At 44.8% G+C, this 17,135-nt stretch overlaps 1 protein-coding gene across 7 annotated transcripts in view; it reads right to left on the minus strand.

Annotated features, from left to right (window-relative positions):
• LOC124550887 (zinc finger protein 239-like) overlaps positions 1-17,135 on the minus strand; it is a 270,087-nt gene that overhangs the window by 44,663 nt on the left and 208,289 nt on the right. The window contains exon 1 of one of the 7 annotated variants that reach the window (XM_047125652.1): positions 375-466. The exons of 4 other annotated variants lie outside the window; for them this stretch is intronic. Coding sequence is in view for 2 of the 3 variants with exons in the window: in XM_047125658.1 (XP_046981614.1) it covers positions 375-511 (137 nt within the window). In the remaining variant the exon portion in view is untranslated. Of the gene's footprint in view, positions 1-341; positions 512-17,135 lie in introns of those variants that run through there. 2 more of the 7 variants (XM_047125658.1, XM_047125655.1) reach the window with 2 other exon arrangements.

Genomic DNA, 17,135 nt, shown 5'->3' on the forward strand with positions numbered 1-17,135 from the left:
GAATGTCTTGTTACACACGCCACAGATGTAGGGACGTTCGCCAGTGTGCGCCTGTAAATGGTACTTCAGTAGACTATTTTGTATGAATGTCTTGTTGCAAATATCATAGCTATATGGGCGTTCGCCAGTGTGCAACCACAAATGCCGCTTCAGGTTACAACTTTGTTTGAATGCCTTGGTGCAAATCCTACAAGTGTATGAGTGTTCACCAGTGTGCACACGGAAGTGCCTCTTTAAGTTGCCACTCGTTGTGAATATTTTGTGACACACGCTGCATGACTGCAGACGTTCACGCTTCTCCACATGTGTGCCCTCCTTCAAATTCTGCAACCGTGCAAACGTCTTTTTCCTCATGCTGCAGCTGTTCCTTGTACCATTATTATTCCCAGAGGATGTTTCCTGCTTGGTAGTGTATAGTATCCTGTTGCCTGTTCCAGCGGCCATTGAACTGCTGCTAGCCAAACATCCATTGTCATCACTGCTCTTGTCTTCCACGCCAACGGGGATAGTACTGGAGAAAAGCGGAGAAAACTGTGTCAGAAAGTAGTGTCATACAGTGCAACTAAACTATATTAACAAATGCTAGGTCCTCCAAACTCATTCATAGCATGATTATTAAGAAGTGAAACATGAAGACAACATAATGATAATCATTACTCCAGCAGACGTAAGAAACTAACTGATGTAGACCACAGAAATCTGTTGCGTACTAAGTGAACTTCAGCATCAACATCTACACTACCTGAACAAAAGTATCTGGACACCTATTAGTGGACTTCACCTTCATAACAGCTTAATAGCTGGGGACATTTGCAGTGGGGTGTCTGAATGTCTGAACGAATGGCAGCTCATTCTTCTTAAAGTATCGAAACCAGAATGGTAGTCATGTTCGACGATGGCGTCTGGAGCGAATTCGACGTTGTAACTCGTCCCAGAGGTGTCAATTTTGGTTCGCATGGGACTCTGAGCAGGTCAGTCGATTTTAGGAATGTTACTGTCCACAAATCATTGTCTCACAGACTCTGCTTTATGACAGGATGCACTGTGATGCTGAAACCGTCAATCATCGTCTCTGAACTGTTCATCTAGTGAAGTAATACATACAGCTGTAAAATGTGTCTACATTCTTCCGCACTTACCCTTTCTTCAACACAATAAGCGGACCACACCCTAACCACAAAAGACACCCCATACAATAACATCACCTCCCTTGTAATTTACTGTTGGCATTGCAGATGATGGTAGGTAACATGTTCCAGCCATTCCCCAAATCCAACCCTCCCAACGGATTGACAAAGGGTATGGCGTGGTTTATCACTCCAAAACGCTCACTTCCAGTCATCCACTGTCTACACAGGTTGGTCTTTACACCACGGCTTAACACTGGCTACAGAAATGTGTGGCTTATGATGAGCTGCTCGACTACTGTACCTCACTCTTTCTAGCTACCAACACACAGTCATTCTGCTAGCTGGACTGCTGGCAGCACTTTGAAACTCACGGGTGATTCCTTTCACTGATTTCGTATGATTTTTTACAGCCACCTTTTTTATAGTAGAGTGTGCACCTCTCATGAGATCTAGTGGTCAATTCCGCATTATATACAGGTGTTCACACATTTTCTATGAAAAAGTGAATATTCCACAAGCCACCTAGGGTATGTAGTACACAGTCAACTTCAGAAATAGTAGGAGTGTAGGTATTGGACAGCCCCATTTATCTTAATCTTTAGAATTGCTTGACTTGTTCTGGCTAAAATAATGGTTCCAAAATTCCAGTGACTTCTTCAAAAGCCACTGCTAAAATCATAGTTTTAAGTTTCATTGACTTTTAAAAAAATAATAGATAAACGATGAAAGTAGCAACGACTCTCAAAAATAATGGTTTAAACTATGCCTGCAGGTCCCAGCGGCTTTTTAAAAATAATGGATGACAATTCCAAAGAGTTTTTCAGAAAGAATGGTTAAAATCACAGGAATAAATACAAATGACTTTTTGAAAAATAAAGGCATAACTAAAGTGTCTACATTACAATGACTTGAAAAAGTAATAGCTTAAATTATGGCTGTTAATTCGAAAGACTTTTTCAGAAGTAATAGATAGTATATGGTTGCAAACCCTTGTGACTTTTTCAAAAAGGATGGATAGTATAACGGTTGCAAGTCCAGTGACATTTTCAGGAATTCTGGACAAAACAGTGGATGAGGATTCCAACAACCTTTTCAAACATAAGGGTTAAATAATGGATAAAAATTTCAAAGACCTTTTCAAAAACAACGGCAAGCCAAATAGAACACAAAGTTGTTGCTGTATCACCTCTTCCTCTACTTGGGATGCTTCTCTTTTCATACTGTGAAGCACTGAATGTGTTCTTATCCCGTTCTCTTTTATAGTAGGAAGAGGGAAACACTCAGACAGTCGGTCTTCTTTGTATTTCATTACACTGGACGTTTTTGTGAAGTTTGGGAATAACGTCTTCCGCTAACCCATCTCATCGCCTATGGGTAACTGGCAGTTCATGGCTAAATGATAAGCCCCATATTGAGAAATGGAAACAGCTTTTTCCTCATTGTTACAAAAGTCCTCGAATGGCCACACAGAAGTGGGACCCTCAGAGTGTCCTGCACCCTCCACCTTCCTGAGTTCTGACAATGATTGTTTATGTTTTGGCTTAACATGACTTTTTAAAGCATCCTTGGGATCTTTATAGTCAGACGCTACAGGAAAAAGAAATTTCTCAAGATCATCACCTACTTGCTGCAGATCATTATGGTCAAGAAAGCATTCTAGGGGGGAACAACCGTAAGTTCTGTAGTTCTCGATTCTTCGATGGAAATTGGCGACTGCATTTCAGAGGTCAACAGACGCGGTATCTAACTTATAGGAAGTAGTATTTGAGCTACGACCACCTATAAAAATTTTAGTCACGTCGCAAGGTAAACGAGGAGATTTCGTCTTTTAAGTGCTGCTGTTATATCTTTAATCAAGAAAAAAATAATATAAAGTTTTTTTTATCGAAAATAGCAAAAGAATGGTGCCGAGGAACCTCTGGAGTCTCTTCTTTATATCAGTGCGTCGTCGCCGTCGTCTTTCTCCTGCCCCGCAGGTTTTTTCCCCTCTCTTTTCCACTTCTTGTATCTTATCACATCTCGTCCCACGCTTGACATATGAAGGAGAGCGGTTCACTGCGGACACCTCATGACGTCTTCGGCAGTCCCATGATCGAAACGCCCGCATCTCGTGGTCGTGCGGTAGCGTTCTCGCTTCCCACGCCCGGGTTCCCGGGTTCCCGGGTTCGATTCCCGGCGGGGTCAGGGATTTTCTCTACCTCGTGATGGCTGGGTGTTGTGTGCTGTCCTTAGGTTAGTTAGGTTTAAGTAGTTCTAAGTTCTAGGGGACTTATGACCACAGCAGTTGAGTCCCATAGTGCTCAGAGCCATTTTTGAACCATGATCGAAACAATGTTTCTTTATTACAGAGGCTGGCCTAACACCCAACCAGACACAATGGGTTATCAGGCTGGCGATGAAAATATATTCCGATAACCTATTAGTAGCATGTAAGCGCTTCTAAAATGGCATTTATATCTACTAAAATGTCCTTATTCTGATGCTAGATACTTAAGAGCAAATATTTATAAAGGTCTACAACGAGGCAGTACGAAAGTACGAAATGTGGCAGATTACGTGATGCGAAGCAGAAGCAACCCAAATCGGCGAAGCGCACAGAAACATAATGGGAGCGACTTAACTTCTTCACACTGGGACAACGGTACCACAACTATCCACATCTCTACCGAATCACCCTGTGTATTGCCCTATAATCTAATGATGAAATTAAAAATTAAAGTAGCCTTTTCAAACTTTGTCAACATATGAATCGGTATATTAATATTAAAACTGTTACATCTCAGAGTGATCAGAAAATATGTTTTCCTAAATACATCATATAAAGCAGAAAACAAGTAGAGCTAACTAATAAAGCTAGAAAGCCAAAAACTGTTCAGAATGTGCAAATGTATGTCAAAACAAACTGTTACAAGTCTCAATTTGATCGGATCAATAATTTGGTCAAAATCGGTGTTTTTACGAAAAATTGAAAGCGCTAAAATTAGACAGATGAAAACTGGCATGAAGTGTCAGTTTGATATAAAAGACTTAACTATGTGACCCCACTAAGCTACCTCTAATAGTGTCCGCCCCCCAGTAGCTGAGTGGTCAGCGCGACAGAATGTCAATCCGAAGGGCCCAGGTTCGATTCCCGTCTGGGTCGGAGATTTTCTCTGCTCAGGTACTGGGTGTTGTGTTGTCCTAATCACCATCATTTCATCCCAATCGACGCGCAAATTGCCGAAGTGACGTCAAATCGAAAGACTTGCACCCGGCGAATGGTCTACCCGACGGGAGGCCCTAATCACACGACATTTACATTTACCTTTAATAGTTTTCAAGTAATTTACTAAAAACTAAATCTGGAATAAAAACGTCCTTACTTATAATAGATTAAGTATCATTTACATTAATGATAGAAAGTTCTGATTATAGCACTTTCTACAGCCATTAAACAGTAAAGCTATAACACGTTTCAAGACCTTAATGTGAATAACAATCGATACAAGGTCTCTTAAAGGTGTGGCTCAGAGGTCATGTTCTACTGTCAGTTCCGTTCTAAAAATTTTAGCCGGCAAAATTTAAATGCAGTCAAGCTAAAACTTTTTCTGTAATTAGAGCCGACTGAACTCTGTTCACATAAAAATTACGAAGATTGCAAATTGATTCATGACCCAGTAATTAAGTAACATGTGTCCAAGAAAGATCCCGGGCTTAGAGCGGATGACTGCAGATGTTCCCTTCGGCCGTCCGCTAAGCCCAGAGTGAGCGACACACACACACACACACACACACACACACACACACACACACACACACTTTGCTCCCAGCTATCCGCTGCCTCGGATGACGTCACAGCCAGGCTGCTACTAAAAAGCGAGAGTAGAAAGGGATCTCGCGAGGACAGGTACACCGTCCTGGATCGTTTAGATTTCTAAAAAGACACACTTCGCACTGAGCTATCAATCTGTTCGCGTCAGTCAAACGCCGGCCTTCACTGTGTCTCGGATGACGTCACAGCGAGGCTGCTACCAAATGCATACTATCGGAACAATAAGGATGTAAATTTGAGATGACTGTACACCGTCCTCGATCGCTTAGATTTCACGGAAGTAACGGTTTGTGTGCCGCCCGTACATTTCGAGAAAATCCTGTGACATGCGTGATTCGCTGTGAAATTATCGCCAGATTAGGAGGTTGTTTTCATAATGATATTCAGGCAACAAAACTGTGACTGTGTATGCGCGTCTTCGCACGTTGCTCGTGGTCCTCCGAACTTTTTTGTCTTGAATGTTTTTATGAATGCAATTAGTTATCTTGAAGCACGAAAGTAAAACACGAAGGAAAATTTGAGTACTAGGATTTTTACGTATTCAATTTTCGAGTATTCTTACCAGATTCGTGATGGGAAAATTTACACTCTTGAGACGAAAAAAAAAAGACGCACCGCAAAGGAATTATCCGAATGGGGCGCAAATCTATAGATGTGATGTACGTGTATGGACAAACAATTGATTATAGTTTCAGAAGAATTGGATGACTTATTCAAGAGAAAGAGCTTCACAAGCTGAGCACGTTAATAATGCGGTGGTCCACCTCTGGCTCTTATGCAAGCAGTTGTTCTACTTGGCATATTGGCGTACGAGGTGTGACTGGAAAGTGGGGTGGTAAGTGAGTAATTGCCTTGTCCTTGAACGCCCTATGACGGAAAAATGCGTTTCCTTTATTCAGTTCGTTGTGGTAACTGGTTGAGTGCGGGTCAGTTAGGGCTTGTTGCCGGATTTTGTATGCGTGAAAATGGACGTAAAAACAGAGCAACGAGTTTGTGTGAAATTTTGTTTTAAAACCGGGAATCAGCTTCTGAGAGTCACAAACTATTAAAAACAGCTTTTGGAGATAATTGTATGAGGCAATCAAATGCTTTTGTCTGGTTCAACAGATTTAAAGATGGCGACGAATCACTTTAAGATGAACCACGGTCCAGCCGTCCTTCGACCTCAAAAACGAATGAAAATGTTGCGGAAGTTCGCGACTTAGTGCACTCCGATCGTTGAATTGCAATTAGGGAGATAGTTGATGAACTTAATTTAAGTTTCTATGCAGTTCAGTCAATCTTAACTGAAGACCTAGTAGATAGTGTCGGAAGTTCCATGCGGCTTTTCGCGGATGATGCTGTAGTATACAGAGAAGTTGCAGCATTGGAAAATTACAACGAAATGCAGGAAGACCTGCAGCGGATAGGCACTTGGAGCAGGGAGTGGCAACTGACACTAGAGGCGTTTCCCGCCAAACATGAAAGCAGCCGCGGAATACGCACGCGCGCAACCCCTTTTTCCGACGCGGATGGTTATGCGATGACATCACCATCCACCAATCGGGTATCGCTAACGGCCGCCAATCCTCACGACAGAATCCGCGGAGAAAGACTAGAGCCGCCGGGTTAAATAGCCGGCAGGAAACAGGGGTCTTTCGACCCTCCGCGGACCGCCGCCATGAGGAAACATCGTCGCAGCCGGATCGACCAGGTGCCCGTCTTCAATACGCCAGTCTTCGATCTGGAAGCGGCGCCCGTCTAACTCCTCGGCATCCATTGGAGAGCATCGAGAGAGCACTACCAAGGAATGTAAAAAATCAGTTCAGTTATAAAAATCAATTTTATTAAGGTTGTATATTCGTGTTTTGATACTAAATTCTTGGGCAGGAGAAAAGCCTTTTTATTTTCCAAAGAAGGTTATCTGTTGTAAAATTAAGTGGTGTCCTGGCTAGGCCTAATAAAGCAAATTTTATTATCACGTGGGTATTGATCAGTGAATATAACAGTTGGCGACGAGGATAAAAACTTGGTACATTTTTCAGTATGGCGCATCCGGAGCCAGTCGACATGACCCAGGCAGTGCTGACACTGATACAGAATCTACTAGCCACCAATGAGATGCAGAGGTTGCTACGCGACAACGAGCGAATGACGCCTCCCTCATCACCCGGCCCAATGCTGCCTCTTTTTCCAGTTTTCCACCGACAGGTAGAACCGTGGAGCTGCTATATGGCCCGGTTGGAGCAACACTTCGCAGCATATGGAGTATTGGGTGAGATGCAGCAACGCGCTCTTCTATTGGCTCATGCAGGCCCTGCTATCTATCAACTTATAACGCAACTCCACCCAGATGAGGATCCACCAAATTTGAGGTACGAGCAGATAGCGAACAGTTTAGCAGAGTACTTCGGCGCGCAAGTACATGTAGCGGCGGCGTCACAAATTTTTCAACTGTCGTAAGGGGCAGCACGAAACTTACCGAGAATGGATAGCCTGGTTCCAAGGATTATCACGGGACTGCAAGTTTGCATGCACCAATGTAAGGCGTCAAAAGTCATATTCAGCCTCTCTCGTGAGGGACATGATTCTGGTTCGCGCACCAGACGAGTCGTCAAGAAATGATCTCCTTAAACTTAGAGACCCAAGCTTAGAAACTTGCCTACCAATCATTCGAGCCTTTGAGCAATCACAGCGCTCGGTTGGGGCCACGCAGGAATCGGCATTGCTTTTTCCAATACATCGGTTCCCCCGCAACGAAGTAACATGGTCACAATGACTAATGTGCGGCGCAGGCCACAGTTAGAACAACGCAGACAGCCTCTCCCATCCTGCAAGTATTGTTTCATCAAGCACAATAGACAAGACTGCAGGTTTCACAGAGTTCAGTGCACAGTATGCAAACGTAAGGGTCACAAGGCAGAAGTCTGTCGTTCAACCGAAAAAAATGGATGTGGATCTCACGCAGGATACTGCTTCTGACACAGGTTCAGAGCCACAGGACGTCTTGATGATCAAAGCACTGATGCCCCCATCGCCTCACAGCGTGTTCGTACAGGTAAAAGTTCGCGATCAGGACATCAAGCTGCAAATCGACACAGGGTCGGCAGTAACAATAATCAATAAACCGACCTACGAAAAACTAGGTTCACCTGCCCTCAGCCCATTTACAACTAAGCTCAAGAGCTTCACTAACGATACCATTCGGGTCAAGGGAGCTTTCGCAACACTGATCAGCTACAGACGTCAGACAGTCACAGGCCGCATTCTGGTGGTTCCAAGATCAACGGCCACGAACATTCTGGGACTGGACATCTTTCACGCCCTCGGAATGCAAATTCACGACGCGGAGCAGGAAATTAATGCAGTACAACACCAAGAACTGACGGCGGAATTCCAGGAAAAGTTTCCTTCTGTTTTTCAACTTCCAACGGCCGGAGTATGAAATTTTCAAGCAAGCATTGAACTCATATCTCAGGCGGTTCCGAAATTCTGCAAAAGCCGCTCAATACCATACGCCCTCCGCGAAAAACTAAAAATTTAACTGCAGAGATTACAGGAGGACGGAGTCATATCCCCCATAGCAAGCAGTCGATGGGCATCGCCAGTTGTCATAATAGAGAAACCGAGTGGGGCGATCAGAATCTGCGGTGACTTCAAACGCACCATCAACGCACCAACAGTCACAGAATCCTACCCTATTCCCACGATAGAAGAAATTGCCACTCGACTCTCTGGACGAAAACTCTTTGCGAAAATAGACTTAAAAGACACATACCTGCAGCTGCCGATCGACAAAGAGACGCAAGAAAAATTAGTAATCAACACGCCTTTTGGGTTGTTTCGATACAATCGCCTCCCGCTCGGAATCTCTAATGCTCCGGCGATTTTTCAGCAGCTCATCAAACAACTAATCCACCACATCCCGGGCACAGCAAATTATTTGGACGACATCATTGTCACAGGCCGGAACACAACGGAGCTCATAAGGACCCTTTCAGAAGTGTTTGCGGAATTTCAAGAGGCAAATCTCAAATGCAACGTGGAGAAGTGCGTTTTTGGGGTGCCACAAGTGGAATACTTAGGCCACATATTTAGTGGTTCAGGCATACAACCCAATCCGGCATACATAGCGGACCTTCAAAAACTGGCGCCACCCACGGATACCACACAGCTCAAATCAGTATTGGGGAAAATCAATTATTACAGGCGGTATATCCCTCGCGCTGCTGCAGTAGCGGAACCACTGCACCACCTTCTCCGCAAAGGGGTAAAATGGCACTGGTCATCCAAGTGTGACAATGCTTTCCAGACTTTAAAGAAGGCACTCTTAAAAACTACATGTCTTTGTGCATACGACCCGACACACCAACCGGTTCTAGCAGCGGACGCCTCCGATTATGGGGTCGGAGCAGTCCTTTCTCATGTGATCAATGGTGTGGAAAGACCAATAGCGTTCATCTCAGTCTCTAACAACAGCTCAACGCAATTACAGCCAAATAGAGAAAGAAGCTTTGGCTATAATATTCAGAGTGAAAAAGTTCCCCGAATATCTGTACGGCCGACATTGTGTGTTACAGGTGGACCACAAGCCTCTGGTACCACTGTTCAAAACATCGGCCGACAAACCCACACGGACGGCACGCCGAATTCAGCCGTGGGCACTATTCCTGGCAGAGTATAACTACAACATACAGAACCGTTCATCAGCACGACACGCGAAAGCGGACTTCATGTCTCGGCTCCCAGCAAAAGGCGATCCAGCATTTGACACAGAGGACCTACTGGCACAGCTTCCGCTAGATGCAAAAATCATTACCAAACGTACGGCTGAAGACAAAGTCCTATCTAAACTCCTCCAATTCATTAAGACTGGTTGGCCAGGCAACAGGAAACAGATACAAGACGCAGACCTTAAGGCGTACTGGGACAGGCGACACGAATTGACGACACGGCATGGCGTCATACTCCTGCGAGGTGAAAACCACGTTACCAGCGTAGTTATTCCAGTGGCCCTGCACAAGAAAGCACTGGATCTATTACATAAAGGACATCGGGGAGTGGTACTGACTAAACAGCTGGCCCGCAAACATCTCTACTGGCGCGGTATGGATCGCGCAATTGCGGACACCATAGTCTCCTGTACGACGTGCCAGCAACACCAGGCAGCACCTCCTAAGAAATATTTTCCGTGGCCCGAGGCAGAAAAACCACGGTCTCGGATTCACATCGACTAAGCAGGGCCCTTCCTCGGCCGCTAATGGTTAATCGTCGTCGACTCAACGACGGGTTTTCCTTAGATATCACAGATGACGTCCACAACCTCAGCAGCAACAATTCAAGCCTTAGCGCGCATTTTCGCAATCGAAGGGCTCCCCAACTCGATGGTATCAGACAATGGGTCCCAATTTTCCTCTGTGGAATTTAACACACTTTGTACATTAAATGGTATCCAGCTGGTACAAACGGCGCCATTCCACCCAGCCTCGAATGGGCTCGCTGAGCGGTTCGTGCGAACATTTAAGGCACAAATGGGAAAACTAACTACTCATTATGCTCTGCCTGCTGCTCTATCATTGTTCTTGTCTTCTTGTAGATGTGAACCTAAGGGGGGTGGATCACCAGCAGAACAACTACATGGAAGGCAGCCAGGATACACACTATCGTTACTGCAACCACAAGACAGGCAGGAACAGTAGCCCCCTCGGTATCAGACGAAATGTCAGCCCAATCAGAAAGTATGGGTCAATGTACACACATGGAGGCGTCCACATTGGATACCAGGAGTGATCGCTCATGACAAAGGAAGGGCAATGTACATGGTCATCTGCACTGGAGACGTCGTTCATATACGACACCGAAACCAAATCCGGCCACGAAGGGACAACGACTTCTCAACTCAGTCTCTAACTCCAAACACTGTTTCAGGTCACACCGGGGAGAACGTCCACTACCCAGCCATCACGGAGGCACGCCCTGCAGCACCCAGCCGTCAGCAATCGGAAACACCGATGGACGTGGATTCTCGCCCAGGCTCTCCTCTTCCAGGCATCGAGGCAATGGACAATGATCCGGACGGATGCCTCAACCTCGGGGTCTCCGTCCTCGTGGAGGGGGAGGAACGCCGTGGCGCGCACAGCCACGCAAATACAACGGGCGGCTACGGCTGCAGAATAAGCCGCACCTGCAACGTAGTTCCGGCACGTTCCGCAAGCCGGCACTTAAGGCGTTTTCCCGCCAATCATGAAAGCAACCGCGGAATACGCACGCGCGCGACCCCTTTTCCGACGCGGATGGTAATACGATGAGATCACCATCCACCAATCGGGTATCGCTAATCCTCACGACAGAATCCGCGGAGGAAGACTTGAGCCGCCGGGTTAAATAGGCGGCAGGAAAGCAAACAGGCGTCTTTCGACCCGCCGTGGACCGCCGCCAGGAGGGAGCCTCGTCGTAGCCGGATCGACCAGGTGCCAGTCTTCAATACGCCAGTCTTCGAACCTGAAGCGGCGCCCATCTAACTCCTCGGCATCCGTTGGAGAGCATCGAGAGAGCACTACCAAGGAACGTAAAATCAGTTCAGTTGTAAAAATCAATTTTATTAAGGTTGTATATTCGCGATTTGATACTAAATTTTTGGGCAGGAGAAAAGCCTTTTTATTTTCCAAAGAAGGTCATGTGTTGTAAAATTAAGTGGTGTCCTGGCTACGCCTAATAAAGCAAATTTTATTATCACGTGGGTGTTGATCAGTGAATATAAGACCTTTCTTGTATGATTATATGATAGCGGAACAAACACTGGTAGCAGTTACTTCTGTAAAATATCTGGGAGTATGCGTACGGAACGATTTGAAGTGGAATGATCATATAAACTTAATTGTTGGTAAGGCGGGTGCCAGGTTGAGATTCATTGGGAGAGTCCTTAGAAAATGTAGTTCATCAACAAAGGAGGTGGCTTACAAGACAGAGCAGATAGAGAAGATCCAAAGAAGAGCGGCGCGTTTCGTCACAGGGTTATTTGGTAAGCGTGACAGCGTTACGGAGAGGTTTAGCAAACTCAAGTGGCAGACTCTGCACGAGAGGCGCTCTGCATTGCGGTGTAGCTTGCTGTCTAGGTTTCGAGAGGGCGCGTTTCTGGATGAGGTATCGAATATATTGCTTCCCCCTACTTATATCTCCCGAGGAGATCACGAGCGTAAAATCAGAGAGATTCGAGCGCGCACAGAGGCTTTCCGGCAGTCGTTCTTCCCGCGAACCATACGCGACTGGAACAGGAAAGGGAGGTAATGACAGTGGCACGTAAAGTGCCCTCCGCCACACACCGTTTGGTGGCTTTTGGAGTATAAATGTAGATGTAGGCGAAGATCTGAACATGTGTCGAGTGTCGGCAAAATTCATTCCAAAAGTGTTGTCAAGTGACCAGAGACAACACCGGCGTGAAGTGTGCCAAGAACTGGCTAATCGGACTAAAAATGACCCAGAGTTGTTAAATAGGGTAATTACAGGTGACGGTTCGTGGGTATATGGATATGATCCTGAAACCAAAGTGCAATCGTCGCAGTGAAAGACACCCGGTTCACAACGACCGGAAAAAGCACAGCCGGCCGAAGTGGCCGTGCGGTTAAAGGCGCTGCAGTCTGGAACCGCAAGACCGCTACGGTCGCAGGTTCGAATCCTGCCTCGGGCATGGATGTTTGTGATGTCCTTAGGTTAGTTAGGTTTAACTAGTTCTAAGTTCTAGGGGACTAATGACCTCAGAAGTTGAGTCCCATAGTACTCAGAGCCATTTGAACCATTTTTGAAAAAGCACAACAAAGTCGGTCGAAGGTGAAGACAATGTTGGTGATTTTTTTTCGATTCCACCGATATTGTGCATCATCAATTTACCTCTGGAGGACACACAATTAACCATAAATACTACAAATGTCACCTTGAGCGCTTGCGCGAAAAGGTGTGGAAGAGAAGGCCTGCATTTTGGAAAGACAATATTTGGGTGCTACGCCATGACAAAGCTCCTGCTCATCGTGTCTTCTTCATCATTCAATTTTTGACCAAATTCAAAATTCCTGTGTTTCCATAATCGCCATATTCCCCTGATTTGTCCCCTGAGGACTTCTACCTGTTTCCTAAACTGAAATTTCCGCTGAAAGGGAAACGATTTGACTTGATTGGAGACATCCACGCAAATACGGAGAGCGTCCTTAACACACTTCAGGATAAAAATTCCAGGAATGTTTCCAAAAATGGAAACACAGTTGGAGTCAGTGTGTTCGATCAGAAGGGGACTATTTTGAAGGAGATGCATCACAGTAGCATGTAAGTAGCACAACTGTACAATTACAAGCCCATTCTTAAAACTTTCCAATCAGACCTCGTATATGGATAGAGTGGCTGGATGTCCTCCTGAAGAATATCGTACTAAATTCTGTAGAACTGACGCGTTAGATCGTAAAAATCCCGAGCTGGTTGGAGGGACCTATCCATAATGCTCCAAACGTTCTCGACTGGTCAGAGATCCGGCGACTTTCCTGACCAAGGTAGGGTTTTGGGGAGGACGAAGACAAGCAATCAAGAGGAGACAGGCTGACAAACTTCGGGAGGAGGAAGAAGAGGAAGTTAACAAGAGACTCGCCTTTCTTCCATATTTGGGGCCCATATCAGCCAAAATCGGGAGGCTACTAAGAAAATCAAACATAAATACCGTCTTCCAACCACCGCCGAAGACGAAAGAGTTGCTGGGCTCAGCTAAAGACCCACTCAAACTCAACACACCTGGTATATACAGCATTGCCTGCGAATGTGGTGTACAGTACATTGGACAAACGCAGCGCTGCATCTCGAAAAGGTGCGAGGAACCGACTTGGACAGATAGAGAAAACTGCTATAGCTGAACATAGCATCAAAGAAAACCACACATTTGATTTCGAGAACACCAGGGTGCTCTGCCGAGCCGGGAGCTATTGGGACAGAGTCATTAAAGAATCAATAGAAATACGGGTCCACGAGAATCTTGTGAACAGGGACGAAGGTTATCAACTGAGCGCGGCCTGGAATCCAGCATTAGCCGTAATACGCTAGGAACGTACCAAGAACCGTCCAGCTCACGAGACGCGACCGGAATGCTCTGACGGAGACACGAACGGCGCACCCGCTTCCCCCTCCACACTACCCGCCGGCTCCTCTGGACCCAGCCTCCCGCGGCCAGGTGGTGGGGGGCACGCCGCAGGTATAAAGGGGCCGGCATCCGCAAAGTCTCGGCACTTCGCCAGAAGATGACGAGTATGTCACTTGTCGAAACGTCCCTATTTTCATAAGATTTAAAATGAATCAATCTATGCCAAGCAGAATTAGTGCTTGCGTAAATGTCACAGGACCAACGCGTTATTGACTTGTTCACTTTGTGAAGCTCTATTTCATGAATAAAATCATCCAATTCTTCTGAGATGCTTACTTCTCTTCTCAGTAATCACACTGTATTTTAAGGTGTCACAAAAATGTTGGTTTCACATATTTCCACAACAACAAAAGAAAAGCAAAAGATTCGATTTGTACATAGAGCGTGAAATTTCGAAATTGTACTCTTAGCTACTGGACACCAGCTCGCTTGGTGTTACACTGATGAAATCGCGTCGAAAGTTTGACCGCAATTTTCTCGAAAACTGTTAAGCGTCAGCGCCCAAGCCGTTATAAGTGTCCCCTTATTTTTACCCTTCTTTCAGCACGCCAAGTTTCGACTTTACCAGAGAGCGACGTAGGACAGGTTGCCATTGTGAGATATGCGGACTAACATACTCGCAGTTAGAAACACTATGAAGACACACGCAGCAGCACTGTATAACAAAAGGAGATAACAAGGAAAAAGAAACCAGATGACCTCTAACCTGTCATACTAGGACAGAAGAACAAGGGACCTAAGAACAATCCTGCTGAAACACTGAAGTGGCGTAAGAAGGTATTTTATAACCAAACAGAGATTATGGGATGCAGAAAGTATGTTACAGGTGAAGCAAGAGGAACCATTCTCACCACAGAAGTACGCAATTTCACAATCAAGTGTGCAACGCAGTTGATAGAGAAATCCTGAAGAGGTTGGAACTAGGAATAACTGAGAGAATACTCAGCCTTTGGTGTTTGAAGAACGACAGTAATTTGAGGGTGGTGCTAGACGCATGCCCAGTAAGCAATATCACACTGGTGCAGAGGGATTGATTACAAGAACTAGAGAATTACTACACCAATTCTACGAGACTAAAATATTCAGCAGCCCTGCATTGGAACACCTCTCTGCACACGATTGTGAAACAGGATTTAAAGTTTCATCGCTGTAAGCTGCAAATGGCTTAACAGTTATGGCCGGGGACCCTAATTACATTACTGAACAGATTTGACAATGATGGCACATTTCTGACAACTCTTGTTATATTTCACGAGACGAATTTTCATGTGAATGGTTTTGTGAATAAAGGAAACTTTCGATATTCCTCGAACACAAACGTAAAGCTCATTAAGGCCATAACCCGAGGTAGGCTATAGATCGTCATCTGGAGTTGGACATTCCATCGCTGAGCCGTATTTTTTGTAAGACAAGAATGGCCGGATAATGTGTGTCAGTTCTCAGCGGTATGCCGTCATGATTAATAGTGTCCGTTCACAGAAGTATGGACATTGCCGTCTAAACGTCATACGGTTTCCGCAAGATGCGGTCACAGCACATACATCTTGTAACTGAATGACTACATTAAGGCGTCACCTACCACATCGTCAACTCACAATTTTGGTGATATTCCGCGGCCAGCTAAGATCACCCGATCTTTCAGCTCCCAATTTTTTCTGTGGGGTTATATAAACGAAAAAGGCTTATCCTGGTGCCTCCACTATACAGATGAGTTATAAGCCACAATACACGAAGGAATAGAAGCCATTACCTCAATAAGTGATTGAGAACACAATGCACTGCCAATGATGGAAACCATTTGTGTGATATATTTTTTAAGAAATACACTATACTTATGTTTGTCTTCGCGTGGAATGAGATACCTTTCATGCACGAGAGACTATTTGCCTATTTTTGGAGAACTGTCTCTTATTTGTTGCAGACGCACATTAGAGGGAAAAAAAAAGAAACGAGATGGCGCTATAGACTTAACGCTGCACGTTGGTTTGAAGGCGGAGTGGGCGATTATTTCTGTCGCTCGCACGCAACTGTTTTGAATACTAAAAATTATAGTGTTTACATGAATAACATAGTGTTAGGAACTTTTTCTGTTCCTGAAAGCTTATTTGCTCCAGTAATACGACACATTTGGCCTCGTAAATGTAACTAGTTTTTCGTAAAATTTTTATATATCGGAATCGCATTTTCAGGCTCGTTTTCACACTTTCCTTTTTTATATATTTTGTGACTAAAGCCCTTCTGGCCTGTTAATTATTCTATATGTGACATGTAAGTACTGCCTCTGTCTTTCATTGTTAGTATTTACACTTCTTATATAAAAAATGTCTTTTCCTATAAATTTGTAACTATGTTATAGGCCATTTTAATTGTTTAATTCTGATGAAGGCACTCTTAGAAGTGTTGAAACCTGGTCAATAAGACTTAAATAATTCTGGCTGAGGGCTCTTTTGTTTCAATTCTAATTTATATATGGTCACTGAACCAAGCAGCCATGTTTAAAATTTTGCGATTCACTCTAATGTGCTGAAAACACTTCTGTATTTAGAGTGTTGTGTGAACTGAAGCAGTCACTAAAGATCGTCGTCCCAGGGAGAATCTTTTCCATTATTATTCCTCGTCCGGACGGGCTCAAAGAAGCATTTTTCTCCACTCTCGCTGTGTTCCACCGAACACCCAATTCTCTAAGATTTCGTGGCACTTGTTGTGTTTCCTTTTCCCGAATTTCGCTTCGCCAACTCTCAACCAAACTGCTGCATTCCAGCCTAACTCAGACCTCTGACTACGCTACACATCACTCTGTCGATACAGCCAATTTTTTTCTGCCAATTTAAGCTACGTTCTTATGAGTTAACCTAACAACACTATAGGAAATTGCGAGATATTCGGAAAATACAGCCGAAACCAGCTCAACCACGGTCCTGGAAATCAAAACCTATTCGTAAAGCAACAGCAGAGTATTTGTAACAACAAAGCATATAAAATTCATTGCTTCACTCCCAGCAGTTTATCTCTAGACCAATAAACCCTATTGGAATTTACG

Source organism: Schistocerca americana, chromosome 9, assembly GCF_021461395.2.
Source record: "Schistocerca americana isolate TAMUIC-IGC-003095 chromosome 9, iqSchAmer2.1, whole genome shotgun sequence".
In the NCBI taxonomy this organism is placed as follows: Eukaryota; Metazoa; Arthropoda; class Insecta; order Orthoptera; family Acrididae; genus Schistocerca; species Schistocerca americana.